Here is a 27,823-nt window from a genome sequence, read left to right on the forward strand (position 1 = left end):
CTAGAAATTCCTTTGAAGCAGGTTAATGTTAAAATATTTTCTCTCCTCCTAGCCTTTAACATAGTGTCCTATATAAAGTTGGAATTTAACAATATTTATTGACTGGAATTGCCCTCTCAAAAATGTCCTTTCCTTGTATGTGCAAAAAAAAATTGGAGGAATAAGAGACATAATAGGGGATATATTAGTAGCCAACAAAGGTAAAACAGTAGACTAAGCCATATTAAAAGAAATTTAATAGAAATGAATTTAAGTCCCCATACTTGATATGGACATTATATAAAAGGCATGGCTAAGGGGCAGCTAGGTGGCAGAGTGAATAGAGCACTGGCCCTGGAGTCAGGAGGACCTGAGTTCAAATCTGGCTTCAGACACTTAACACTTACTAGCTGTATGACCCTGGGCAAGTAACTTAATGCCAATTGCCCTGCAAAAAATAAAAAATATAAATATAAATAAAAGGCATGGCTAGACAAGAATATATGTAGAAAAAAATCTGAGGCATTTACTAAATTGAAAGCTTTATGTAAGTCGAAATTGAAAATGGTAGCCAAAATGCCAAATCTTAAAATTACCAAAATGTTAAAATAAGGAAAATATGAACTTCAGAATGAGGAAATAAATAATTTCCCTGGGCTCCACTCTGGTCAGAACACATCTTGAGTTTTCGTGTAAGTTCTGGTTGTCACATTTTATTTAATTTTTTGAAAAATATATTATCATTATTATAATTTTTTAAATTGAGTTTTGAATTCTCTATCTCCTTCATCCATTGAGAAGACAAGGAATGTAATAATAATTATACATATGAAATCATGCAAAATATATTAATCATATTGCAAAAAAAAACCGAAAGAAAAAGAAAAAGAAAGGACTCATACTCCATCAGTAATTTCTCTGGAGATGGATAACATTTTTCATCATAAGTACTTTAAAATTGTCTTAGATCATTATATTGCAGGGAATAGCAAAGTCATTCACAGTTGATCATCACATACACTATTGCTTTTATTATGTACAATCTTCTCCTGGTTCTGATCACTTCATTTTTCATATGTTCCTATAAGTCCTCAAAGGTTTGTTTGTTTGTTTTCTGAAAGCATCCTGCTATTCATTTTTTATAGCACAATAGCATTCCATCACAATCATATGTCACATCTTATTCATCCACTCCCCAGTTAATGGGCATCCCCTCGATTTCCAATTATTTGCCCTCACAAAAAGAGCTGGTATAAACATTTTCATGCATATAGGTCTTTTTTCTTTTCCTTTGATCTTTCTAGCATACTGACCTAGCATTGGTATTCCTGGCTCAAAAATGTACATATGGTTTTATAGCTTTTGGGGCATATTTCCCAACTGTTCTACAGAATGATTGGATCAGTTCACAATTCTATCAATGAAGGATCATTTTGTTCCCTCATAGCTTTTTAAAAAAATTTATTCCTTTTTCTTGTCTTATTGTTATAGATAGCATTTCTAGCACAATGTTGAATAGGATATGCTGAATTTATCAATGAGTAGCCTTGCTTTATCCTTCATATTATTGGGCAGGGTCCTATAGAATCACCAATACATGTAATATTTCCTGATGATTTTAAATAGATACTACTTGTTATTTTAAGAAAAGCTCCATTTATTCCTCAGTTTTTTAGTGTTTTTAATAGGAATGAGTTTTATATTTTGTCAAAAAGTTTTTGGCATCTACTGACATTATTATTTTTGTTGCTTTCATTATTAAAATGATCAATTATACTGATAGTTTTCCTAATATTCAACCAGCCTTGCATTCCTAGTATAAATCCCACCTAGTAATAATATATGATCATCATAATATATTGCTATAATGACCTTGGTAATATTTTATTTTAAATGTTTACATAAATATTCATTAAGAAAATTAATCAATAGTTTTCTTCTTCTGTTTTCTCTCTTCCTGGTCGAGGCATAAGCATCATATTAGTGTCATAAAAGGAATTTGGTAGGATTCCTTTGCCTATGTTTTCAAATAATTTACATAGTATTGTCATTAATTAAAATTCCTTTGGTCCTGGATTTTTTTTTCTTAGAGAGCTTATATGTGGCTTGTTAAATTTTTTCTAACATATTTTCATTTTGGAAATTTATATTTTTATAAATATTAATTTGTTGTTTTTAGATTATCAGGTTAATTGGCATGCAATTGGGCATTATAGTTCTTAATAATTGCTTTAATTTCATCTTCATTAATGATGCTTTCACCTTTTTGTTTTCTGATACTAGTAATTTGGTTTTCTTTTTTTTTATAATCAAATTAATCAATGTTTATTTTATTCTTTTCCACAAAACTGGCTTCTAGTTTTATTTATTATATTGTTTTTTATTTTTAATTTTATTAATCTTTACTTTGATTTTCAGGAATTACAATTTGGTGTTTAATTAGGGTTGTCAAATTTGTTCTTTTTCCAGATTTTTTTTTAATTTCATTCTCAATTCATTGTTCTGTTCTTTCTTAATTTTATTGATGTATGTATTTAGAGATAGAATTTTTCACCTAAGTACTGTTTTGAAAGTGAATGGAGGGGCAGCTAGGTGGCACAGTGGATAGAGCACCAGCCCTGGAGTCAGGAGTACCTGAGTTCAAATCCGGCTTCAGACACTTAACACTTACTAGCTGTGTGACCTTGGGCAAGTCACTTAACCCCAATTGCCTCACTAAAAAAAAAATAAAAAAAGAAAGTGAATGGAATGTTTTGACTTACACAAATTTTGGCATGTCTTATTGTCGTCATACTCTTTAATGAAATTATTGATTGTTTCTATGATTTTTTAACCAATTCATTTTTTGATTAGATTATTTAATTTCTAATTATTTTTAATCTATGTTTTGAAGGCCCTTTATTGATTACAATTTTGTAGCATTATGGCTTGAAAAGGATGTATTTAACATTTCTGCTTTTCTGCATTTGTTTTTGAGGTTTCTATGCCAGGATATGTGGACAATTTTTGTGAAGGCACTATGTACAACTAAGAAAAAGTTATACTCATTTCTATTTCAATTCATTTTTCTCTAGAGATCTAGTATATCTCAATTTTCTAAAACTGTATTCATCATTAATTTCTTTCTTATCTTTTTTTACTCATGGCACTCTGAAAAGTTCATACAAGTCTTCTTAAATATTTTTTCTGAAAAAGTTATTTCCATAATTTATAATGACCCAATATTCTTCCATTACTTATAACCTAACTTGTTCAAATATTCCCCAATTGATAAGCATCCCTTCCTTTGTTTCCAATTTTTTGCAAAAACAAAAAGCTGTTGTAAACATTTTTGTACACATTTTCTCCTCTTTCTCTTATGTCTTTTAAGTGTAGGTCTAATAGTGCTGTTGCTGTGTCAAATTTTTAGTGACTTTTGGTGCATAGTTACAAATTGCTTACCTGAATGGACTCAATAATTCAGTTTCACCAACATTCAATGCACCAGTGGGCCTGGTGTGCTGAATCCCCTCCAACATTTATAATTTTCTTTTTTTTGTCAGATTTGTCAATCTGATAGGCAAGGGATGGAAACATCACAGTTGTTTTTATTTGTGTTGCTCTAATTTGGAATATTTTTCACATGGCTGTTGATTGAATGCTACAATTCTCATTGATTACATTTAATATCAACATTGTTTTCATTTTTACTTATATAAAAAGAATTTTTAATCAAATAATGAATGAAGTAATAAACATCTGTTTTCTAAGTTTCTCTCTATGGCTGTGTTTATAGTTTTGTCTCCAGAAAAAAAAAATGTGACATTTATCTTCAGTGACTTCTCAATGTCCTTGTTTTTGTATCTATCCCATTTAGAGGAAAGAGGATGTCTATGTTTGTAAGTGATTATAAGTGGACATTTTGATATCAATACGTGTATATCTGCATCAGCAGTTGTAGATAAAACAAGTAGTAATGATGCTGCAGCTGATGGTGATAGCTACTAGTCATATTAGCATTTTAAGATTTGAAAGGCACTTTATAAATAATATTTCATGTGTTCTTCACAACCACCTTGTATGTGTATATAGATTTCTCTAGATAGCTAGCTACCATCTATCTATCTATCTATCTATCTATCTATCTATCTATCTATCTATCTATTTTTCTGTCTGTCTATCTAACATCTATCTCAATACCTACAGGTCAAAGCATGTCCCCAAAGATTAAAATGCCATTCACAAAACTAAAAGCAGTGATTAAAGAAGTTCATGGGGGTGTTTGGGGGGAGTGTTCTTAAAGTATACCAACAAAGTCCTAAAAACACATTTATATTATTCATGCCAAAAAACCCATAACTGAGTCCTAGATCAATCTACTTAGGGGCAAAGTTAACTCAAACTACCCCATGTCTTCCCTCATAACAAACTAAGCTGGTATTGTGAGAATGTGGGGGATTAACTCTTGCTTCTCCAGTTCCATCAGTATTCTGGCCACATAAAAGTAGAAACAATGAACAGATATCTTCATGTAGCTTACATTCTTTATGAAATACAATATTACATGCATATAAGTAAATACAAATTCAATTTTTCAGGTGAGAAGAATGAATTTTGGCTCATCTTCCTACCCCAAACTCTATTGTTATAGGCACAAGATGTAATCAAAGATGTCAGTGTATTGATTTGGTAAGAAGGGAGAGAGAAAGAGAGATAGAAAGACAGAGACATACAGACAGGCAGAGACAGACAGAGACAGGGACAGACAGAGAGAGAGATAGTCAGGCATGGAGAGAAACAGAGAAACAGATAGATACAGAGAAACTAAGCAAGGCAAGAGATATTCATTGACTTGTCCTTGTTGAAGGACAAGCAAATAGGTAGAAGACCCATAAGTAGAAGTCAAGTGTCCTGATTTACTCCCCAGTGCTCTTTCAAATACAGTAAAATGCCGTCTACATGGACATTTAATTGAGCATATTTTCTTAATAATGGGATGTCTTTCCCCTTAACAACTAAATGATTTAACAATTTTTTTGTCGTGAGGATATAGCTCCCAAACCAACAGATGCAAGGAACTCTGAGCCCTCATAGCAGGGAGGCTAGAGTTGTTTTCAGTGGCTGCTTGGGTTCATCCCTGAGGGCTTTTCCTCATGATTCACTGAGTTCTCCTGGGGCCTTTAAACTGGGCAGAGTCAGAGGGGCAGGGTTGTCTTTCTTAAAGGCAGAGCATTGCTGTAACCACCAGGAAGGAGATATTTCTTGTCCCGAGTCAGATTCTGGGTGAGTTGGAAGATGGCCTAGAATCTGGATTTAATGTCTTCCTAGGGGAGCAGGCTTGAGTTGGGTCTAGGGAAGCAGATCTTACTTCAGAAAAATGCACTGGCAGGAAATAAAGCCCAATGCAACCTAGGTCAGCTCATTCTAGATTCTTATTACCCAAAGAAACCCACATAGGAGAGACGAAAATTTCCTGAGGCAGAAAATTAATACAATCCCAGTAGGGCCAGATTTTTTTTCAACTAGATCTTTGAAGTAGTGACTGTCTTTTAGAGGTAATATGGATTAAATTGTCCATCCTTGTTTCATCCTTGTCTGCCTCAGTCTTGTGTCTTTTGCCTTTCTTTACTCAGACACCTTAGCTGAGGTTAACCATAGACCTGGGATTTCTTTAACATCCCCAGCATGTAGTCATCCTCTCTCTACTTGTTGACTGCCAGTAATGTGAAAGTCATTAGGGGAGCTAGGTGGCACAGTGGATAGAGGACCAGCCCTGGATTCAGGATGACCTGAGTTCAAATCTGACCTCAGACACGTGACACTTACTAGCTGTGTGACCCTGGGCAAGTCACTTAACCCTCATTGCCCTGCAAAAAAAAGAAAAAAAAAAGAAAGTCATTACGTTCTAATGCAGTTATGCAGTTTGTTCCAATTCTGTGTAACTCTAATTCTCAGGAATTGGTTTTCCTTCTGTTGAGTAGAATTCTGATTCTGCAACTTTCAGTCATTTTAAATTCTTCCCTCTGAGGATACATAAATTAAGTCTAATGCCTCTTTCACATGACAGTTCTTCAATTACTGGAAGACAGCTATCATGTCTCCCCTAATCTTGTTTTTTCCACTATACTAAGGGGCACATCAGTAGGCAGAACTTGCCAGCCCTGGATATACTAGTAGGCAATTTTGTTCAGCACAGATATGGAGTATGCTTGCAGAATAAATAGAGGAAGTCCTGGCAGCCCTCTTTCGATTATATAAAACAGTCCCCTTTCATTTTAGAATCATGAAATAGAGCTCTAAGCTGTTTGAGCAATTTTGCAACATATGGAAGGGGCTTGGGACTTAAATCAATGGTGTCAAAATTCAAATAGAAATGCATCTCAGCAGATGACATATTCACTTAGAAAATCACAAATTGTAATTATCTATGTTGCATTCTATTCATATTTTCAAATTATATATTAGTCTGGTTTGGGCCACATAGGGGAATTTTTGCTGACCACTTACATTTGACATCTTTCATGTTTTCTGTGTTTTGCTTGGGAAATAGAGGCATTCAACCTAACCAACAAAATTAAGGGGAATGTTTTTTCTGTATAAGAGAACAGGTTAGAACTAAGATGGTTATGTCTATCTGGAGCTACCAAAGTAGTCAGGGTAAAGATCTGAAATGCTAGTATCATCAAGGAAAATCCACTGATGATGCTACAAGTCTGTGGCTTGTGAAAATCCCACTAAAGAATTCTCCTATTTCCAGGACAAAAGCTGGGCCATGAGTCCTCGGTTTGGTCTTTATTAACTCTGTGATTTGCAAAAACCACTGACCATTGGATCATAGATATAGAGCTCAAGGTGACCTCAGGAGTTATTTCTCCAACTCCTTCAGTTTACGGATGAAGAAACTAAGGCTCAAGGAGGTTAAATGACTTGGAGTATTTCACGCAGGTAGTAAATATCAAAGGTAAGATTTGTGCAGGGGATATCTGACTACAGAGGCAAGGCAGTTTCTACCTTACCACTTCATTGCTTGTAGCCTCAGTTTTCTCACCTGTAAAATGAAGAGGTTGGCTTGGATGATCTCTAAAATCCTTTCTACTTAGGAGTTCCATTAGCTCAATGCCAGAGACCCCCCCCCCCCCGCCACACACACACACACACACACACACACACACACACACTGCAAACCTGTCTAAAGGCATTTTTATGTCAGCAGAATAGGATTCTATAAAATGTGGACTGAGAAGAGGGTATGGATAATGCCTTGATTAAGGTATGAAAGAGTCCACTGATATGCCCATATAATGCTCAGGCTTTAGGGAACCTGGATAAGCCACAAATAAGTTATCTTTTGAGATAACTTTGTGATGAAGCCACCATTTCTGTCAGAGGAATGTGAGAACAACCCAAGTTTAAGAAAAGAAAAGAGTTTATTATTACCTGTCACCCTTTTATGGCTTTGGAAAAAATGATCTAGCAGCACAGAGAGGTAAGAATATGATTAAGACTTGCTCATATGGGGAAAGGTATAGCTACAGCTATGACCAGGAACCTTCCCTTCTGTGTCTTTACCCCAGTTCTTGTAACCACTTTGAATGCAGTAATAGGAAAATATTGGTCTGGATTTGTGCTTCCCACCCCATGTGCTATGAATCTCACGTATTTTGGCTGAGGTCAGTAGCTAATCACAGAGTCAGTGAGCAAGGGAAGTTACTTCCACAGAAGGGTTTTTTGTAACAAAATAACATTCTTCATGTCTGAAAAAACTGAGATTCCTTACAATCCCTGAGTGTGCTTGCGATCTCAGACAGTTCAAAACAATGGAAATGGAAATAGCTCAAACTATTCTGTATGAGCCCTCTCTGGATCTCATTTTGGTTTCCATCAGGACAGAACTATACTCTGATGTCATTGCTACTTACATTGATATTTCAGTTTAGAATGGGCAAGTCAGGCCCCCACATGTGATCTTTCTTTTTTCTGCTCTTCCTAAAAGTGTTTCACATGAAGGGGGTGGAGGGAGACAAAGCTGGCATTCCAGTACATAATGGATCTAGGAAAAGAGAATATCTGATTGTGCTGGTGAAGATATCAAGGACTTCAGACAGAAATATCCAAAGGAATAAAGAAGCATTTCTATTCTCCTGGCCCTATGTTTGCCACAGAGGAAGGAGTGTGTCTTGGCAGAAGCTCAATATCATTTTAGCCCACCCGGTAGGAAACTCTGTGAAGACGTTTGGAAACTAAGGTCAATTTCTTTCTAACACTTTCTCTAAAATTTTATGGCCTACAGAGAGCTCAGAGAGCATATCACCTCAAACTTCCATTTCCCATAGGAAAAACAAGGGAAAGGAAATGACTTTTCTAAATTAATACTTGAACGAATATATTCAGAAAAGCAAAGTGGGTTGCTCAAAATCAGATAACTAGTAAGTGGCAAAGTTGGGATTGATTTCAAGTGAATTTCTGAGAACAAGATTTGGGTTGTTTCAGTTATGTTGGGGGATTAAAAGAGGGGCTTTGTGTTGGTGTTAGACTGAGGGAAGGGGCTGAGACTGAGTCATTTACTTTATATAGTACTTGACATGTTTTCTCATGCTCAGCTATGCTGATTTCAGGGCTCTTTGATTGACTGGTTTTTGATGCCTTCATATTACATCACTTTTTATGAACCCTAGCTGCTGACCAAATTTCTACTCTACCCTTAAACACTCCTTGCTTTATTTCCTAAGGTTTCTATCCCCAATCTTTTCTTCTTTTCTCCTCATACCAGCCATAGTCCATTTTCCTAAAAGCAGATGACCTAGCTTCCCTTTAAGTTTGAGACCATCTAACATGAGGTGAATAAATTCTACTCCAGCCCTTTATTCTCATTCTCTTTCTCTCTCTCTCTCTCTCTCTCTCTCCAGGGCAATGAGAGTTAAGTGACTTTCCCTGCACCTTTCTAGTCTAATCATTTAGTAGGTGCTCTGGATTCCATCTCTATTTCTCTCTTCTTGTCACCGCCTTGTTTTGCAACTGCCATCAGGCTAGCATAGTCTCTCTTTAATACTCAGTAAAACTATACCCCCATTATTATTTATATTTGTTATCTCTTTCATATATCCATCAATACACAGTCAGAATAATATAGTGTGGTATAATAGAAGTAAAACTGGATTTGAATAAGAGGATTTGGGTTTCTCTAAGATAATTTCATGCTTAACTCCTATGTTCCTATAACCTTCTTACCCATGTTTTTATATCTCTCTTCTGTCTAAATATTTTCAGTGACTTCCTATGAATTTCAAAGTAGTAATAGTAGGAGTAGTAGTGGTAGCAGTAATAGTAGTAGCTAGCACCTTCATACCTCTGTATGACTTGTGAAGTACTTCATAAATATTATCTCATTTGATCCTCATAATACCCTGTGAGATAGGTGCCATTTTTATTCCCATTTTATATTTCAGGAAAGTGAGGTAGGCAGAGCTTAAGTGAATAGTCACTCAGCTAGTAAGTGTCTGAGGCTGGATTTGAACTCATCTTTCTGACATCAGGTTCAATTGTTTATCTACTGGCTAACAATCTAAGGACTTCCACAAGTTGGTGCCATCTGACCTTTCATATTATTCCCTTTATACTCAAGTCAACTAGACTATCCACAGCCCTCTGAAGATGTACCATATTCTTATAACTCTATGTCTAACTAGAGCTCTTTTATATGCTTGAAATTCTCTTCCCTCTCTATCTTTACATTTTAACCTATTTATCTCTTAAAGCAATGGTGTCAAATTCAAATAGAAATGGGGGCCACTAAATCATACACAATGACTCCTGCAGCCACATGTTAACATAGAAAACCACAAACTAGAGCAGGATGCTATCAGAAAAACCTGGAAAGACCTACATGAACTGATGTAGAGTGAAATGTACTATATACAAAATAACAGCAATATTATAAGATGATCTTCTGTGAATGACTTGGTTATTTTCAGCAATGAAATGATCCAAGATTACTCTTAAGTACTAATGAAAATTGCAATCCATCTACAGGGAAAGAACTGATGGTATCTGAAAACAGAATGAAGGATAATTTCTTTGATAGTTTCTTAATCTGAAGGTTTTTTACATGACTACTTATGTATAACTTATATTGAATTGTTTGAGTTCTTAGGGGAGGGAAAGAGGAAGGAAGAGAAGTTGGAACACAAAGTTTTAAAAAATTGAAATCAAAATTTGTTTTTACATGTAATTTGGAAAAATTAAATTCTAGATAGATAAAAAAGAAGAAGAAAGGAAAACCACAAACTAACATGATGTGTTTTATTATATTTTTATTTATTCTACTAAATAATTCCCAATTACATTTTTTGGAAGGGCAATGAGAGTTAAGTGACTTGTCCAGGGTCACACAGATAGCAAGTGTCAAGTGTCCAAGGTCAGATTTGAATTCAGGTCCTCCTGAATTCAGGGCCAGTGCTCTATCCACTGCACAACCTAGTTGCCCCCACCCATTACATTTTAATTTGCCTCAGGCCATACTTGAAAGTGCTGAGTCCTGTGCACTTGACACCTCTACTTTAGGGTACACCTCAAATGTCACCTCCTCCAGGAAGTCTTCCTTGATTTCCATGACACTTAACAATTTTCTTCCTTAGATATCACAGAATATTTAAGGATAAGTCTGTAGTATATCTTGTAATATCATGCATTCTAGGTGTTTTTATTGAGACATTGTTCCAGTGCAAGTCTTTCCAGTCTATGAACAGAAGGGCAATGCGTTATTTGTTTTTTTAATCTCTCTTAGTGCCTAGAATATTATTTTTCACATAGTCTGTGCCTTCACAGATGGTGGTTTCATTTCAAATTTGTAGTATCCCTTGTGCTTTTTTCTCCAGAAGCTATCTTCAGTCAGCCATGTCAGTTCTTAACCACACAAGATTCAGTCATCAGACTTTCACTCTGACTGGGATCCCAGGAATGCCTGAGAATGATTACTGGATGGCACTGCCACTCTTCCTCCTTTACAGTGTCACTTTGTTAGGAAACATCACTATACTTGTGGTCATCAAACTTGAACAGAGCCTCCATGAACCTATGTATTATTTTCTGGCCATGCTGGCTACAACTGACCTCAGCCTCTCCTTGTCCTCACTACCAACTATGCTAAAAGTTCACTGGTTTGGCCAGTACTCAGTGGCTTTTGATGCTTGTATCACCCAGATGTTTTTTATCCACACCTTTGGAGGAGTGGAGTCAGGGGTTCTGGTGGCCATGGCGTTTGACCGCTTTGTAGCCATCCGCTTCCCTCTGCACTATGCCATCATCCTTACCAATGGTGTCATAAGTAAGATTGGAGGAGCTATACTGTTAAGGAGTGTGGCTGCTGTACTTCCTGTTCCCTTTCTTATTAAAAGGTTGCCCTTCTGCCACTCTAATGTTCTTTCCCATGCATACTGTCTCCATCAGGATGCCATGAGGCTTGCTTGTGCTGACACTCGCATCAATAGCCTCTATGGCCTGTTGGCTGTTATCTTTATCATTGTGTTGGATGCTGTTGTTCTTCTGTTCTCCTACATCTTCATCCTCCAGGCAGTTCTTGGTATTGCATCACGAGAAGAGCGATTCAAAGTACTCAATACCTGCTTCTCCCACATCTGTGCTGTGCTGCTCTTCTATGTACCTCTTATTGGCATGACACTGCTTCATCGCTTTGGGAAACACCTGTCACCCATTGTACATACATTTATGGCAAACATCTACTTGCTGCTCCCTCCTGTTCTCAATCCTATAGTCTACAGTATCAGGACCAGAGAGATCCGAAGGTGAATTACCCAAGTGTTGTGGGGAGCTAGTTTCTAAAGGTCTCATATTTTCATGTTCATGGGGCAATGATCAACCCAATAATCTTAGAGATTCAACGCGGCTAGATATCTATGCCCTCAAAGAATGTTGTAAGAAGGGATGTCACTATGACTAATGCAGAAATATGTTTTAATGTGATTGTACACGTCTAAACTATATCAGATTGCTTTCCGTCTTGGGGAAGAGGGAGGAAAGGGAGGATGGGAGAAAAATTTGGGACTAAGAATCCTATGAAAACAAATGTTGAAAACTATCCTTACATGTAACTGGAAAATAATACTTTTATTTTTAAAAAGAAGGGATGTAGATAGGAAAAAAGAATAATGTTCCTCACATATGTAGCAATAGACTATATTCTGTTTATTTTTCAAATATTATCATTATATATTTGATCAGGATATTATCCCAGGTTAACTCTTCTGATTATTTGGGTAAAAAGCTCTATTTAAATAGAATTATTTTTCTTCTCATTCACATACATCTATATATGTATCTGTTATATATATATATATGTATTGGATATATGTATGCATGTATATGTGTGTGTATTTTTCAGTGAGGATGCATGTCAGTGATTATTCATGTTCCAAAAAACTCAGATGGTCCAGGGCATATCTTCCCACAACACCAGGAATTTCTTGAGGTTTTCTCATTCCTTAGAATATGGACTCATGTGGGGGCAGCTAGGAGGCGCAGTGGATAAAGCACTGGCCTTGGATTCAGGAGTACCTGAGTTCAAATCCAGCCTCAGACACTTGACAGTTACTAGCTGTGTGACCCTGGGCAAATCACTTAACCCTCATTGCCCCTCAAAAAAAAAAAAAAGAATATGGACTCACTTAGGATCAAGATTGAAGCTGCTGAATCAAGCAAGAAGATACCCATGATCTTCAGTCTGGACGGTATTGATTAAGGAGAGGTTAAGGAAAGAATCACATCCATAGTTGGCACTCATAGTATGGTGGTTAATAAACAGAGATACCTCTCATATATAAGTAGAGGAGGATAAGCAGCATAGAGTGGGACACATTTGGAACGAAACAAAAACTCATTGTTATATTTCACTTATAGATCACCAGGAGGTGCTGTGGGGAAGGGTGGGGGAAGGGGAACCTTAAGTGGGTACATTTGGGAAATGGCCTTCCAATTTAGTGAAGCCTCCAGAAAATGAATATAAGGCTAGGAATGACATTGTGATTCAGATACAGGACAGGGAAAATTGAGCTTCTGAAAAACATAGGACACACAGAAGGGAACAAGGGTATTAAAGTCACTAAGAACAGCAGCATTGTGTGATAATCAACTGTGATAAACTTGGCTTTTCTTAGTAATATAATGATCCAAGACAATTTCAAAGAATTCATGATGGAAAATGTCCCCACATCCAGAAAAAAGAATTGTGGATTCTGAATGCAGATTGAACCATACTGTTTCTACTTTTTTTGTTTTTGTTTCTTTTTCTTTTTTCCTTGTGTTCTGATTCTTCCTTCACAACATGACTAATGCAGAAATATATTTAATGTGATTGTACATATATAACCTATATCAGATTGCTTTCTGTCTTGGGGAGGGGGGAAGGGAAGGAGGGAGGGAGAAAAAATTGGAACTAAAAACCTTATGAAAACAAATGTTGAAAACTATCTTTACATGTAACTGGAAAATAATAAAATACTTTTATGATTAAAAACAAAACAAAAAAGGTCACTAAGGTTGACCCATGCAAGAAACTGAGGTACGGAGGGTAGCTAGGTGGTGCAGTAGATAAAGCACTGGCCCTGGATTCAGGAGGACTGGAGTTCAAATCTGACCTCAGACACTTGACACTTACTACCTGTGTGACCCTGGGCAAGTCATTTAACCCTCATTGCCCTGCCCCCCCCCCAAAAAAATCAAAAACACAAAACAACAACAAAAAAATCCACATATATAGGTAGGGGGCAGCTAGGTGGCATAGTGGATAAAGCACTGGCCCTGGATTCAGGAAGGCCTGAGTTCAAATTTGGCCTCAGACACTTGACACTAGCTGTGTGACCTTGGGCAAGTCACTTAACCCTCATTGCCTTGCACCAAGAAAAAAAAAAAAGCTGAGGTATGATTGATTACTCATTTCCATCTCTAGTGGAGGGTGCCTGAGGCATGTTAAATTTCCAGAGTCTAATTATGGGGGAAAATGAACCATTGTCATGAGCCAGCCTAGGCAATATCAAAGAAACATGCATCATAACCAGCCTCCAGGGCTTCAACGTTTAACTTAAGGAACCTGATATATAGGCCTTATCAAGATCAGGATGTTAAAACACTGATTCCCAGGGACAATGGGGAAGGGATTGTGTAAATTGGCTTCATCACTCTCACCCCAGCTAGGTCTCATAATTACTGTTGCCTTGGTAACTTTTCCAAAATCCATATAAATTCTACAGCCAAAAAGTTTCTCTATCTACTCTGTGTCCTGGAGTCCTGTGGAGAAAGATCTGCTTCCTCTCTTGTGAGTCTGGTAAAGGTTATGTATATAATAAAGGTAAAGGGGTATAAGGAAGGAAAGGTCATCTAGAAGAGAGGAATGAAGGAAGGCTAGACAGGAAGAAGAGAAGGGAGGAGAAAAATGGTAATAGAAGGAAGAAGAAAAGAGTGGATGAACAGAGAACAAGATGGGAAACATAAATTTAGACCTAGAAGAAACATTAGAGTTCTTCTAGTCGAAACAACTTGTTCCAAATAATCATCGGAGACACAGAAATGTTAAATAAGTTTTTATAACAATAGAACATGAGATTAAAAACATGGAGCCAGAAAGGATCCCCAAGAGACCATCAACACTCTTGCCGTCATTTCAAATGTGAGGAAACTGAAGATCAGTGGGGTAAGTGCTTTGGGCAAGGTGAAATAGTATGTGACAGGCCTCAGATCTGCACCCCTTCAGATCCCTGGAATGCCAGATCAGCATTCCTACTTCTAAACCAAATCTACTTTTCCAAGGTCACACAGGTAACAAAGACCCCTGGAAGTGGTGAAGATAGAATTGGAACACAAATCCTCTGACCCCAAATCTATGGAAAGAAGGGCATCGTGAAGATAAAAAATAGAGAAAGGAAGAGAAGAGGAAGAATGAAAGGGAGGAGAATAAAAGTGGAGGAATTACTTTAGAGGTCTGGTAATTGAGGGTTAATTTGGTTGTTGTTGGTAGGTTGTTTGGTTGCAATTGCCACATTCCTCTTCTGCTCCTTGTGTACACCGGGGGAATATAGTCCAAGTACTGTGGGGGGGGGGGGGAGGAGGTAGGAATCCTGTCACCAGCTATTTGGGTGAGAATTCTCTCCCTCCTATCCTCTAGGTCTTGATATTCTGGGTTTGTCTTAAGACATAGCTTAAATGTCACTTTCTGCAAGAGACCCTCTGTGAGGATCCTATAAGGGTTTTTTTTTTTCCCCTTTTTTTTTTCTTTTTTTTTTTTTAATGTATGAGGTATTTTATTTTTTCCGTTACATGTAAAGATAGTTCTCAACTTTTGTTTATACATGCTTTACAATTTCAGATTTTTCTCCCTCCCTCCCCTCCCTCCCCCCTCCCCTAGACAGCAGGTAATCTGATATAGGTTATATCTATATATCTCTATACATATACATATAGATATATATATACACACACATATATATATACACATAATAACATTAATCCTATTTCTGCATTAATCCTGTTACAAGAGAAAGAATCAGAGCAGTGATGCAAAACCTCAAAATAGAAAAAAAAAAAACAACAGCACCCAAAACAAAAGAAATAATATGGTTCAATCAGCATCTATACTCCACAGTTCTTTCTTTCTTTTTTTTTCTTGGATTTGGAGATCCTCTTCTATCATGAGTTCCCTGGAACTCTTCTGTACCATTACATTGGTGAGAAGAATATAGTCCGTCACAGTAGGTCAACACTCAATGTTGATGATACTGTGTACAATGTTCTTCTGGTTCTGCTCATCTCACTCATCATCAGCTCACGTAAGACCCTCCAGGTTTCTCTGAACTCTTCCTGCTCATCATTTCTTACAGCACAATAGTATTCCATTGTATTCATATACCACAACTTGTCCAGCCATTCCCCAATTGATGGGCACCCCCTCAATATAAGGGTCTTTTTTAACACTGATATCTCTGACTCCCCTTGACATACAGTACTGCTTGATCAGGGCTACAGAGGGGGAAAGGGTCATACTGATATGTTTTGGTTTATGTTTGTTTTGTTTTGTTTTGTTTTTAATGCTGTTTCCATGTTTTTGTATCTGGGGCAAAGGCCTGGGAGGAACAGACTAGTGTTTCAGTAGAAGTGCCTTTGCTTGGCCACCTTAGTCAAAGGATTTATCCCCATTTGACTTTTGCTTGTGAAACCATTTCAAAACTGCCACATGAGCACCAAAATACAATTCTTTGAATGATATTATTACTAAATTACAAATATAATCCATTCAGTCACTGAGAAGCAGCTGATGAAAAAATTTTACAAGGTCAAAAGTCAACTAGAGAAATGTATAGCACAAGATAGTGTTCATGCTAAATATTAATTAGAAATACTTTAAAATGTTAAAGTATTTAACCTTTCAAATGTCTTCTTTAAATTTGTAGGACTTGCACTTCAGGTTACTAAAGCTTATAACTGTACTTTTAGACAAGCTATATTCTGTATTCTATTAGATCTAAGATACATGAGAAAGCATAGCCTAATCACATTTCTATCTCTTCTGGGTCCTAACAAAATTACTTACATACAATATGATTAGTGTTTGCTGAATGGAATAATATAGATGTGCTGAAACTGGAAATGCTTCCATTATTTTGTCTCACATTCTGGTTTTCCTGGGAAGCCTTTTATACTGAACAATTAGGCTGAGAAAATGTCATCCAGATAGTGTCAAATAATGACAGGATGCCCCACTTTGGCAAAACTAAAATTTAAGATAGGTCATTCAAAATTGACGAAAATAAATAAGTGTAAAAGAAATGTAGATCATCAAATTTTCAAGTTATATTTATCTGTAAGTTTGTAGCATTTATACTACTAAAGTTATTAAAGCTTAAAACTGCACTGAGTGGGGGCAGCTAGGTGGTGCAGTGGATAAAGCACCAGCCCTGGATTCAGGAGGACCTGAGTTCAAATCCAGCCTCAGACACTTGACACTTACTAGCTGTGTGACCCTGGGCAAGTCACTTAACCCTCATTGCCCCACCAAAAAAAAAAAAAAAAACTGCACTGACTGTAACCATCCATCTATTCAACAAGCATGTACTAAACACCTGTTGTATGCCAAGGGCTTTGCTAGGTTCTAAAGGTACAAAGATTAAAAACAAAACAGACTTTGCTATCATAGAGCTTGTATTCTGCAGAGAAGATAAGGGTATATTTGAACAGCAACAAAGGAAATGCAAGGTAAATAAAGGGAGGCATTAGCAGTTGGAGGCAGCTAGATGTCTCAGTGGATAGAGCACCAGAACTGAAGTTAGAAAGACCTGAGTTCAGTGTGTGACCCTAGGCAATTCTCTTAATCTGTTTGCCTGAAGGAAATGGCAAACTACTCCAATATCTTTGCAAAAAAAAATATAAAAAACTCAGCCGTTAAAAATCCAAGTTCCGTGAGGTTTGGAGTTGTTTTCCATCACTTTTATAACTTCAATGCCTAACATAATGTCTTGCACCTATGAGATGCATCCTTAATGTCGCTTGAATTGATTCATGACAACCCTTGTCCAATCAATGAGATTTAGTCCGGTAAAGTAAAAAGAATTCTGATTTTGGAGTTGGATGACCTGGGTTGAAATTGCAGCTTTACCATTTATTATTTTGTGATTTTGGATAGTTTCAGGTCTCAGTTTCCTCATGAAGGTTTAGAGAGGAGTTCCACTGACTGGCTCCCTCTATTGCCCCCAACTGCCGTCTTTCTGAATGGCATTGCTTTTCTCTGATTGTAACTGTGTAGTATGTTTCAATTTATTTGATTCGATTTCTAATTCAGTATCTTTGTCCTTCCTCATCCTCCAGGAAAAAAAAAAAAAGCAAACACATGCATCTTCTCTTAATTGCAGCGTTTTAACAGAAATCGATCATAAATATGGAATAATTGTTTGCAGTTCTTTATTCTTGATTATCAAAGAAAAATAATAAAACCTATTAGACAACCACCTCATGACCCGGGTGCTTGCAGCTCATCTCAGACAAAGCAAACAAAATCATTCTTTTGTTCTGTGAGCTGGTTCAAAGAAACTCAGGATCTCCAGTAATGGAATTTAACATCCAGATTAAAACCTGTCCATTATATCTACAGGGAAGATTGAAGGGAGAAAGAGTAACAACAACATGCTTAAATTCAAAGAAAGATGGTTATGGTGCTTAGGTTCTAACTTTGTTTCTTCTCCCTTCCACTACTTCAAAGAGAATATACTTTTAGACACTCTTGGCTAACCTTCAACTCTAGGTTCCCCCCAACCCCCACCAATGTTCAATGATGTTGCTTTGGGGCTCTCCTTTAAACCAGTTAGTACAAAGAATGAAGTCCTCCATAGGGCCAGTCTAGGTTGTTCAGTCCCCAGTCACTGAAGTGGAAAATACATAGGTACTCCCCAAATCATATCTCCCATTTCACCTTCTGTCTTCTATTTCTAGGATAGGAGAGGGAAACAAGTGATACTGTTGCCAAAAAAAAAAGATGAGAGAAAAGAGCCTCATGGATGAATATTTTGCAATGCACAAAAAGGAACAGAAGGTTCAGATGGAAACATACAAGCAAGATAGCTTTGAAAGTAACATGTTGAATTGATTATCGACTTTAATAAAAGTAAGCTGGGGCAGCTAGGTGGCACAGTAGATAGAGAACAAGTCCTGGATTCAGGAGGACCTGAGTTCATATCTGGTCTCAGACACTTGACACTTACTAGCTGTGTGACCCTGGGCAAGTCACTTAACCCTAATTGCCTCACCAATAAAAAACAAAACCAAAAGTAAGCTGTATGTGATAGAGGTTCACTTTTTCTACTTTGCATATGGTAATGTTATTTTGGGAGGTTTTTCATTAAATTAATAATAAGAATTAAAATAGAACCCTTGCAATGGTTACATATAATGATTAAGGACTTTTCCTACGAAAACTCTCATCAGTGCTATTTTATGCAAAAATCCTATAAAGACAATTATGAAGTATTATGAAGGATATGTGAGGAGCTAACAGTACAGTGCATTTGGAAAAAAGACTGATGCTTTGCTTATTATTGTGCTTATTAAAGAAAAGGCAAAGAGAAAGGGTTAATCCTGAAGAGAAATGTTTTTTAAATGCTTAAAAGACTTTTATCATTTACCTGAAATGAGTTGAGTAATTTCAGAATTAACTTCCAGAAAAAGTGAAAATTACTCATATTCTGAGAATTTCAGGTGACTCTGGTGATGAAACTGGCCATATGAAAAATATTATAAATAATTATACTTAGGTATATATATCTTTTTATCATTGCATTCAATTATTAACTATTCTATACATAGCAATTTTATTATATCCATGAATATAGATAAAGATAATTTATATTAGAAAAGATGAGTTCTCTAATTCATGGATAGGGAACTTTAGCTAATTATTTAATGAGAAGAGATTGTAATATACTAATTAGAAATAAAATAGCCAACATATTCCTATATCAATGAGGAGTTTGGACTAACAATTTAAATATGTAGGGGCAGCTAGGTGGTGCAGTGGATAGAGCACTGACCCTGAATTCAGGAGGACCTGAGTTCAAATCCGGCCTCAGACACTTAACACTTACTAGCTGTGTGACCCTGGGCAAGTCACTTAAACCCAATTGCCCAGCCAAAAAAAAAAAATTAAATATATAGTAATGAGTCAAGTACAGGCTGAGATTGAATTGCTTACAGAAAGGTGGTTCAGAGACCTGTTTTAATCTGTTTGAACCTATGGGTTCAGAGCAAGGAAACCTGAAAAAGATTTGAAACCCGTAACATTCCAAAATAAGATTTCTGACAGAATTGCAAATAATTTAGTGACATTCACCATTTGATTATAGAGTTTTATGCCACCGTAATAAAGACGTTTTGTACACAAGACAGTTATTTTGTTTTATCAACTGGGAAATAAAGCTATAAATAAAAAAAGAAACTATGAGAAATAGATGAAATAATGGGATATTTTCAAAGTGCAGTTGAAAAGGTTTGGGGAAGTTATTATTATTGCTTTAAAATAGTTGGAGTACCATGTAAAATAGGTGATATTTCTGTATGTCTGAAAAATCAAATCTAATGGCAATTGCTGTAAGTTAAAGGAAGGTTGAGGAATAGAGTTATTCACAAAAAGAAATGGGTTGCCTTAGGAGGCAATTATTTCTCTGGACAATGGAAGTGTTCAAGCAGAAGCTGACAGAATGCCTTCTTAGGGATCATGTAAAAGGGGTAGATGGGATTCTAAACTTTTCAAATCTCATATTCTTATAAACACTGAGTGCAGATTGAAGCACTTTATTTTCTTTATTCTTCTTGGTTTTTTGTGTTTTCTTTTGCAACATGGCTAATATGGAAATTTGTTGTATGACTTCACATACATAATTGATATGATATCGCTTTCCTTCCCAAGGGGTGACGGAGGAGCAGAAAGGACAAAATGAATTTAGAACTTTTTTTTAATAAAGTTAAAATTTTAAAAATGTAATTGGAAAGTGATGAAATAAGTAATACATACATATATATATTTAAAAGCTAATATATTTTAATTATGCAAACATGATAGTTATATACAATAAGTGTAATAGGAATGAAGAAAAGGGAGATATCATGAGCTGGATGCAGGAAAGAGCACTTGGGTTCACTGATAAATGATAAATGGGATATTATGATGACTCAACTTTTTTTTTTTTCTCTCTTTCAGGGTGTAACCTCAGTCTATCATGTTGGCTCTCAATAATACCACATTACTGCCTCCAACATTCCTCCTCACTGCCTTTCCTGGGCTAGAAGGTGATCGTGTGTGGTTCTCCATACCTTTCTCTTGTCTCTATGCTATTGCCCTCTTGGGAAATAGCATGATCCTTTTTGTAATAATCACTGAGCGAAGCCTCCACAAACCCATGTACTACTTTGTGGCTATGTTGTCAACTGTTGACCTAGGACTGACGATTACAACTCTCCCCACCATGCTGGGTGTCCTCTGGTTCAATTTGCAAGAGATCAGCTTGAATGCCTGCATTATCCAGATGTTCTTCCTCCATCTCTTCTCTTTTCTGGAGTCCTCTGTGCTTTTAGCCATGGCCTTTGATCGTTTCATAGCCATTTGTTACCCATTAAGGTATGCAGCAATTTTCACTAATTCAACCATCATGCTTATTGTTCTGGTGGTCTTTGTGAAGCAAATGGCCTCCATGCTCCCAATAACCCTAGCCTTGAAGGGATTATCTTTCCATAGAGGACATGAGCTCTCCCACCCGTACTGCTACCACCCTGATGTACTTAAGCATTCCTGCTCCAACCCCTGGCTCAGTAATCTGATTGGCTTATTTGTTCTACTCTCCAATCCTGGTGTTGACTTGCTCTTCATCCTCCTCTCCTACATCCTGATCCTCCGCACCATCCTGAGCATCACCTCCCCCAAGGAGCGACGAAAGGCCTTCAGTACCTGTGTTTCCCACATTGCTGCTGTTGCCATATTTTTTGTTCCAATGATCAGTGTGTCACTTACACACCGTCTATTTGTCACTGCCCCACAAATTATTCCTGTCATCCTGGCCAATATCTACCTGTTACTCCCACCTGTCTTGAACCCCATTATCTATAGCTTGAAAACCAAACTCATTTGCCAAGCTATGCTCAGGCTGCTCCAAACCACAGAAACCCTGGGGTGATGTGACTTTGTAGGGACAGTGTTTGTGAATGAGGTGGGATGTGGTGGGCGAGTGAGAACCAGAGTATGAGGTTATAAGATGCCTCACTGTAGTTTAAATAAACAGCTCATTTATAGTTGATTGATCCTAGTTACAAATTTTAGGTCCAAGCAGAATTTGTTTAATTCACCTTCTAAATAAGAGTCCTTCAAATATTTGAAGATAAATATCATGTAGACCCTAAATGTTTTGGTATTATATCATATTTAGGCTAATCATGAAAAGTTCTTTGGGTTGATTTTGTTACAGAATTGCAGTTATTCTTCTCCCCTTCCCTTAATACTTTTCTTCCTATGTGTTCTAGCTTATTTTAGTGAATAGAGTGATAGAGAGAGTCAGGAAGACCTTGATTTAAGTTCCACAACCACCACTTCTCTGGATGACATATATTATCTGTGTATGAACAAGATATTTAATCTCTAAGACTCTCTAAATATGTATGAACTGGCTTCCTAGAGGCAGCTGGGTGTCACATTGGCCAAAGCACTGAGCCTAGAGTTGAAAAGTCCTGAGTTCAAGCCTGGTCTCAGATGTTTCCCAGTTGTGTGACTCTGGAAAATTCACTTAACTGCCTCAGTTTCCTTAACTGTAAAATGGGTATAATAGTGCCTATCTCACAGTGTTGTTGTGAGTCTAAAATGTGATATTTGTAAAATGCTTAACATAGTGCCTTGAGCATAGTAGATACTTAATAAATGGTTATTTCCTTCCATCCAGTTCAATCCTTTGTGAAATGGGGACAATAGTATCCATGAGTCCTATCTCAGGGAGCTGCAAAATGTTTAGAATAATCTGCAATATTTAAAGTGCCACATAAATATCTGTCTATCCTCCTCAGAGCATTGTTAATGGTCTAGCAATTGTGTAGCCCTCAGAACTGAATGAAACACTTTATGTGTGATCTGCCCAGGGTAACATTAAATGAGATGATTACATGACTGATTCTGGATAGCAAAATCTTAATGTAGCTGAAAACACGTTCCTTTATTTTGGGTTGTCTTCTGCCCTGTGAACTTGAAACTCAATTCTAGTTTAGATCATTTTCACATGAAAAGTAATCTGGACATTTCTCCCACCACTTTCACTTACATCATTTTAAAGTCAATAGTAGGACTTAATCATCATAATTTCTTTAATATTTAGGATCATATGTAGGAATATGTGGCTAAATATTTAACAACTGGCTCTCTAGGAAAAAAACATACATGACACACTTTAAAGTTTAATCTGGGGGGCAGCTAGCTGGTACAGTGGATAGAGCACTGGCCTTAGATTCAGGAGGACCTGAGTTCAAATCCAGCCTCAGACACTTGACACTTACTAGCTGTGTGACCCTGGGCAAGTCATTTAACCCTAATTGCCCTGCCAAAAAAAAAAAGTTTAATGTGCATTACTTAAACTTTCTCCATCACTTTCTTAAGTCTAAACAATCACCAAAACAATAAATCAAACTCTGATTTGTAACATCTGCTATTTTGTGAAGTATAAATGTTCACACTGGAAATTTAACAAGACTCTCTGAACTGCTAATAACTGGCTTCATCACATTTCTAGCATACAATTTCGTCCATGTGGATTCTCTTTCCAATGACAGGTTAAAAAAAAAAAAAACAAGTAATTTATTATTCAGTGTTAAAGAATTGTCATGGTTAAAAAAAAGTCAGCCTCCTGTAGGAAAGCAGGAAGTGGGTAGGAGAAGCTGAGCTTCTGTGTCTTTAACTAGGCTTTAACTAGGATTCAGATGAAAAATATGTAAGCTGTCACTAATTTTATACTCAGTGACTTTCTGCCTTGATAGAACCTTTCAGGTTTATTTGCCGCTGTCCTAGCCTGTATCCTCCAAGATGCTATCTTCCTTCTCTTCTCCTCCCTTTTCATACTGTACTCCTCCCCATCCACGTGTAAGGGTTCACTTATTACATCCATGCAGATTACTCCCAAATTTACAAATCCAGTTGTCATTTCTCTGTTAAACTCCAGTCCTACCTGTGTTGAATATTTAGCACTGCAAACAAACCATTAAAAATTCAAATGGGGGGGGCAGGTAGGTGGCACAGTAGATAAAACAGGACCCCTGGATTAAGGAGGACCTAAATTCAAATCCGGCCTCAGACACTTGACACTTATTAACTGTGTGACCCTGGGCAGGTCACTTAACCCTCATTGCCCCACAAAAAAAAAGAAAGAAAGAAAAAGAAAATGAGGTAGGGGAAGTTAGGTGGTACAATGGAGTCAGGAGAACCTGAGTTCAAATGAAGCCCCAGACACTTAATAGCTGTGTGATCTTGTGCAAGTCACTTAAACCTGACTGCCTCAAAATACAAACAAAATAAAACAACCTCAAATAATCAGGCTTTGACCTAAATCCTACCCTTCAATTTTTGGTAGAACTGAGCCATCTTTCCATTGTGACTGGTAAAACTAAAGATGTGTGGTCATGTCACCTTACCTGTCCCCAGTTTGGCGGAAGATAGCTAGGATTTACTTATAAATTAGATGCTTAAAAAAAAGTTAAAAGCTTCAGCAACAGTTTAGGCATTAAGCATTTATTAAAGTATATTAGAGGTTAGCAAAGAGAGAACAAGTGTCTCTGAAAGAATAGGAAAACCTAGCTACCCTAGAGGAGAGATCAGAGTTCAACCTGGGCTGGGTCTTCTGCCACCACCACGAGGTTCCAACCACCAACTGACAAAACGAACAGTATTACACACTGCTTCAAGCTGATTGATTGAGGGTGGTCTCATGTTGATGTGAGGTAACTTCTGGACACTGAATCAACATTAGAAACCTCGACTGGGGGACCCTGATAATAATATTCTCACATCATTCCTTAGAGTCAAAACCTCATCCTTGACTTTTCCCTCTACTTATTTTGCCCTTACCCAAATCAGTTGCTAAATATTGTCATCTCTCCATTTATATTTCTCACTTCCATTCCATCCTTTCCAATCACACAACTATCATCCTAGTTCAGGAGCTCTTATATTCTGCACTGTTTTAATAACTTATTAATTATTCTGTCTTGAACCTCTCACTTCTCAAATCCATAGTTCTCAGAACTACCAAAAGAATAATCCTAAAATATAGGTCTGACCATATCACATATACTTCCCCTTAAATAAAATAAAAGATTACTCATATCTTTCCTTTAGGATAAAATACAAATTTCTTAGACTGTCATTTAAAATCCTCCACAATCAGATTGAAAATCACCTGTCCTTGATTTCATATTCTTCCATTTCATACATTATCTGTCCATGTGCCTCTTCCTTTGGTTGTATGACTTCCCAGAATCCGCATTTAAGAAAGTGTCTGCTTAGACCAGACATGTTTTACACTTCTCCAGATTATCCTTAGGACTTCCTCTGCCTTGCTCCAATACCTTTGTCTCCACCATCTTCCTCTTTTAAATTTCCTTTTATGCATTACCTTCCCCTATTTATTAGAATGTAAGCTCCTTAAGGGTAGGAACTATCTTTCTATTTGTATTTTTATTCCCAGTGTTTAGCACAGTGCCTGGTACATAATATGTGCTTAGTAAAATTTTACTGATTCACTGACCGACATCATATGTTCTAGCAAAACTGAAATACTAGCTATTCTACAAATTCGATGTTCTATTCTCTGCTTCTATGCATTCACAAAAACCATCCCCTGTGTCTTGAATCACTCCCTAATCATCTCTATCTTTCACAATCCTTATCTCAATCTACCTTAATAGCTCAATTAAGGTTCTACTCTACCCTGTAATCTACTTGATTCTTCCAGCTAAAAGGTTTTTTTTTACCCCTCCACAAATATTCCTAGAACTTTGTATCTAATTTTCTTCTGCGTTCCTATTACTGTCTCCTTTGTAATATTCTGATTTGTATAAATGTTTTATCTAATTAGAATGGAACTCCTTGAGAGTAGCTATTTTATCCTTTCTATCTCTGTATCCTCAGTACATAGTCAAAATATATTATGCATTAGTAAATTCTTTGGGGGGGGGGGGGAAAGGGGGTTAAGTGATTTGCCCAGGGTCACACAGCTAGTAAGTGTCAAGTGTCTGAGGCTGGATTTGAACTCAGGTCCTCCTGACTCCAGGGCTGGTGCTCTATCCACTGCGCCACCTAGCTGCCCCATGAGGTTCTTTATTATATATGTACCCCAGAGAAAACATGTAGATATATCTGTACAAATATACAAATATTCACAGACCAAATCACATATGAATTAAAAATCTGATTCTCAGGTTATTTTTTTTTTCAGCTTGATTCATGGGATTATGGTTGGGAGCAATATCCTTGTCAGTCTATACATGAATGTCAGAGGAGTATAAAAGCTTATTTAGTCTCTTATCACTGGGAATTAAATCAAGAATAGTTTTTCATCTTTGTAACCAGTAGACCAAAAATATTAGTATCTTCCTTTAGCTTTCTTTGCTTCCCTGAGACTTCATTGATTATGTCTAGGTGCTTTCTCCTCTCTTACTTGAGAAACTGAAAAACAAAAAAAAAAAGTACCCACCCAAGGAGCTATGAATAATTATAGGAAGGGTTCCTAACACAGAGTGAGGCTGAACTAGGGACAGGGAGAAGAAACATCAGCAAAGGAGAAGAAACATCTCTTACAAAAGGGAGGGCAAATAGGATAGAAGAAAAATACTGGGGATATTCCTTCCCAACTCCCACCCCATACACAAGTGAGATGACATTGAAGGAATTATTCTCTCAAGAGAAAACAGTGGGTTTGAGAAAAGTGTAGTCTATGGACTACTTAGCTTTTAAATTCCTAGGAAGTTGAGAAGGAGAAAAAGTGTCATTTAAGGCACTCTTCTATTCCCCAACTGCCTTTAAGCAACTGAGAACAGACAAGAAATATCTTGAATCCCAAGCATTGGGGAACTGCCAGGGAAGACCCTTCAAATTTATGATACAGACACAAGCCAGAGTTCTGAGAGACTGCATTGGCTGTCCAGTTCAAATTATATCTGGGGGGGAAAGTACCCCTAAAACATAACTAATGTATGCTCATTCAGACTTTACTTGAAGACCTCCAGTGAAAGGGGGAACCTTTTGCAATAGACCATTCCACTTGTGGATAATTCAAATTGTTAGGAAGTATTCACTTGCTTCAAGACTAATTTTCCCTCATTGATATATCTTGAGTGCTTCTAGCTCTGTCAGGTGGTGCCTAACAGAACAAGTCTAATTATTCTAGGGGATAGCCCTTCAAATGTTAGAAGAAAGCCATCATCTTTCCTCCAAGAGTCTTCTCTTCACCAGGCTAACCACTCCCAGCTCCTTTTAATAAACCTCACATCTTCTGAGTTCTAGGTCTTTTACCATTCTGATTCCTCTCCTTGCCTGCTTCCTATCTACCTTTGTCTTCCCCTGATTGTAAAACTAGAAAACCTCCTTCCCTTGAAAAAATATTGAGAAACTAGGTTACTCTAGGACCCTTTGTTCCCTCAGACCTAAGGTATATGAAGTAAATGAAAATGATTAGTAATTGCTTTGAGTAACTATACTGTCTATCTACATATTTTTCCTTGTTGGTAACCCATCCATGAGTATGTAAACTCTCCATTGACAAGAAATAGTGTTTCCTTTCCCCCCACTATCTTCCCAAATCCTTCTATACATCCTATGTACAGTCTCTGCACATAGTAAGACTCTGAGGATGTAAGGTAGCATTAAATGACTGCAAAGAAAATAATTTCCTCCAGGAAAGAAGGGAACAATGAGTTTTGGAAGGCCTTCATAAGTCCCCAAAGTCTCTGGAACCATCATTATGGACTGAGTCTAAGTTGTAATAACATTTCGGTTTGATGCATCTCCATATGCATCATAGGTTCAGACCAGATGACTGGAGAATACAAAACCCTTTCCATGGATCTTTATTCCTGTTCTGAGTTTCCAGATTCCAAAGGGTTAAAGTCAAGGCTGTCCTCATCTTGAGTATTTACCAGAAGGTATTTCCTCATGGGAGATAGCTCATTGTTTATAGAAAGTGATAAACTTGGAGGATTAAGAATTCCCTGGTGACTGAGGAACAGTGGAGAATCCCAGTGGAGATTAACCCTCATATACTACAGGAAAGGACACAGACAAAGAGAATGTGAAGCA

The 27,823-nt window shown here is 37.0% G+C and overlaps 2 protein-coding genes across 2 annotated transcripts; both read left to right on the top strand.

Annotated features, from left to right (window-relative positions):
* Window positions 1-10,851: 10,851 nt before the first annotated feature.
* On the top strand, window positions 10,852-11,763 carry LOC122751376 (olfactory receptor 51H1-like). Its single transcript, XM_043998385.1, has one exon. The coding sequence runs from the start codon at window positions 10,852-10,854 to the stop codon at window positions 11,761-11,763; it is 912 nt and encodes a 303-aa protein (XP_043854320.1).
* Window positions 11,764-20,723: 8,960 nt separating this feature from the next.
* On the top strand, window positions 20,724-21,674 carry LOC122748029 (olfactory receptor 51T1). The gene has a single exon (XM_043993766.1). It carries the CDS (start codon window positions 20,724-20,726, stop codon window positions 21,672-21,674), a length of 951 nt encoding a protein of 316 aa, XP_043849701.1.
* The last annotated feature ends 6,149 nt before the right edge of the window (window positions 21,675-27,823 follow it).

The sequence above is a fragment of the Dromiciops gliroides genome, chromosome 3 (assembly GCF_019393635.1).
Source record: "Dromiciops gliroides isolate mDroGli1 chromosome 3, mDroGli1.pri, whole genome shotgun sequence".
Classification (NCBI taxonomy): Eukaryota; Metazoa; Chordata; class Mammalia; order Microbiotheria; family Microbiotheriidae; genus Dromiciops; species Dromiciops gliroides.

Excerpts from the sequence above, each read along its gene's own strand:
- LOC122751376 (XM_043998385.1), top strand. The coding sequence starts at position 10,852 with ATGTCAGTTCTTAACCACACAAGATTCAGTCATCAGACTTTCACTCTG.
- LOC122748029 (XM_043993766.1), top strand. The coding sequence starts at position 20,724 with ATGTTGGCTCTCAATAATACCACATTACTGCCTCCAACATTCCTCCTC.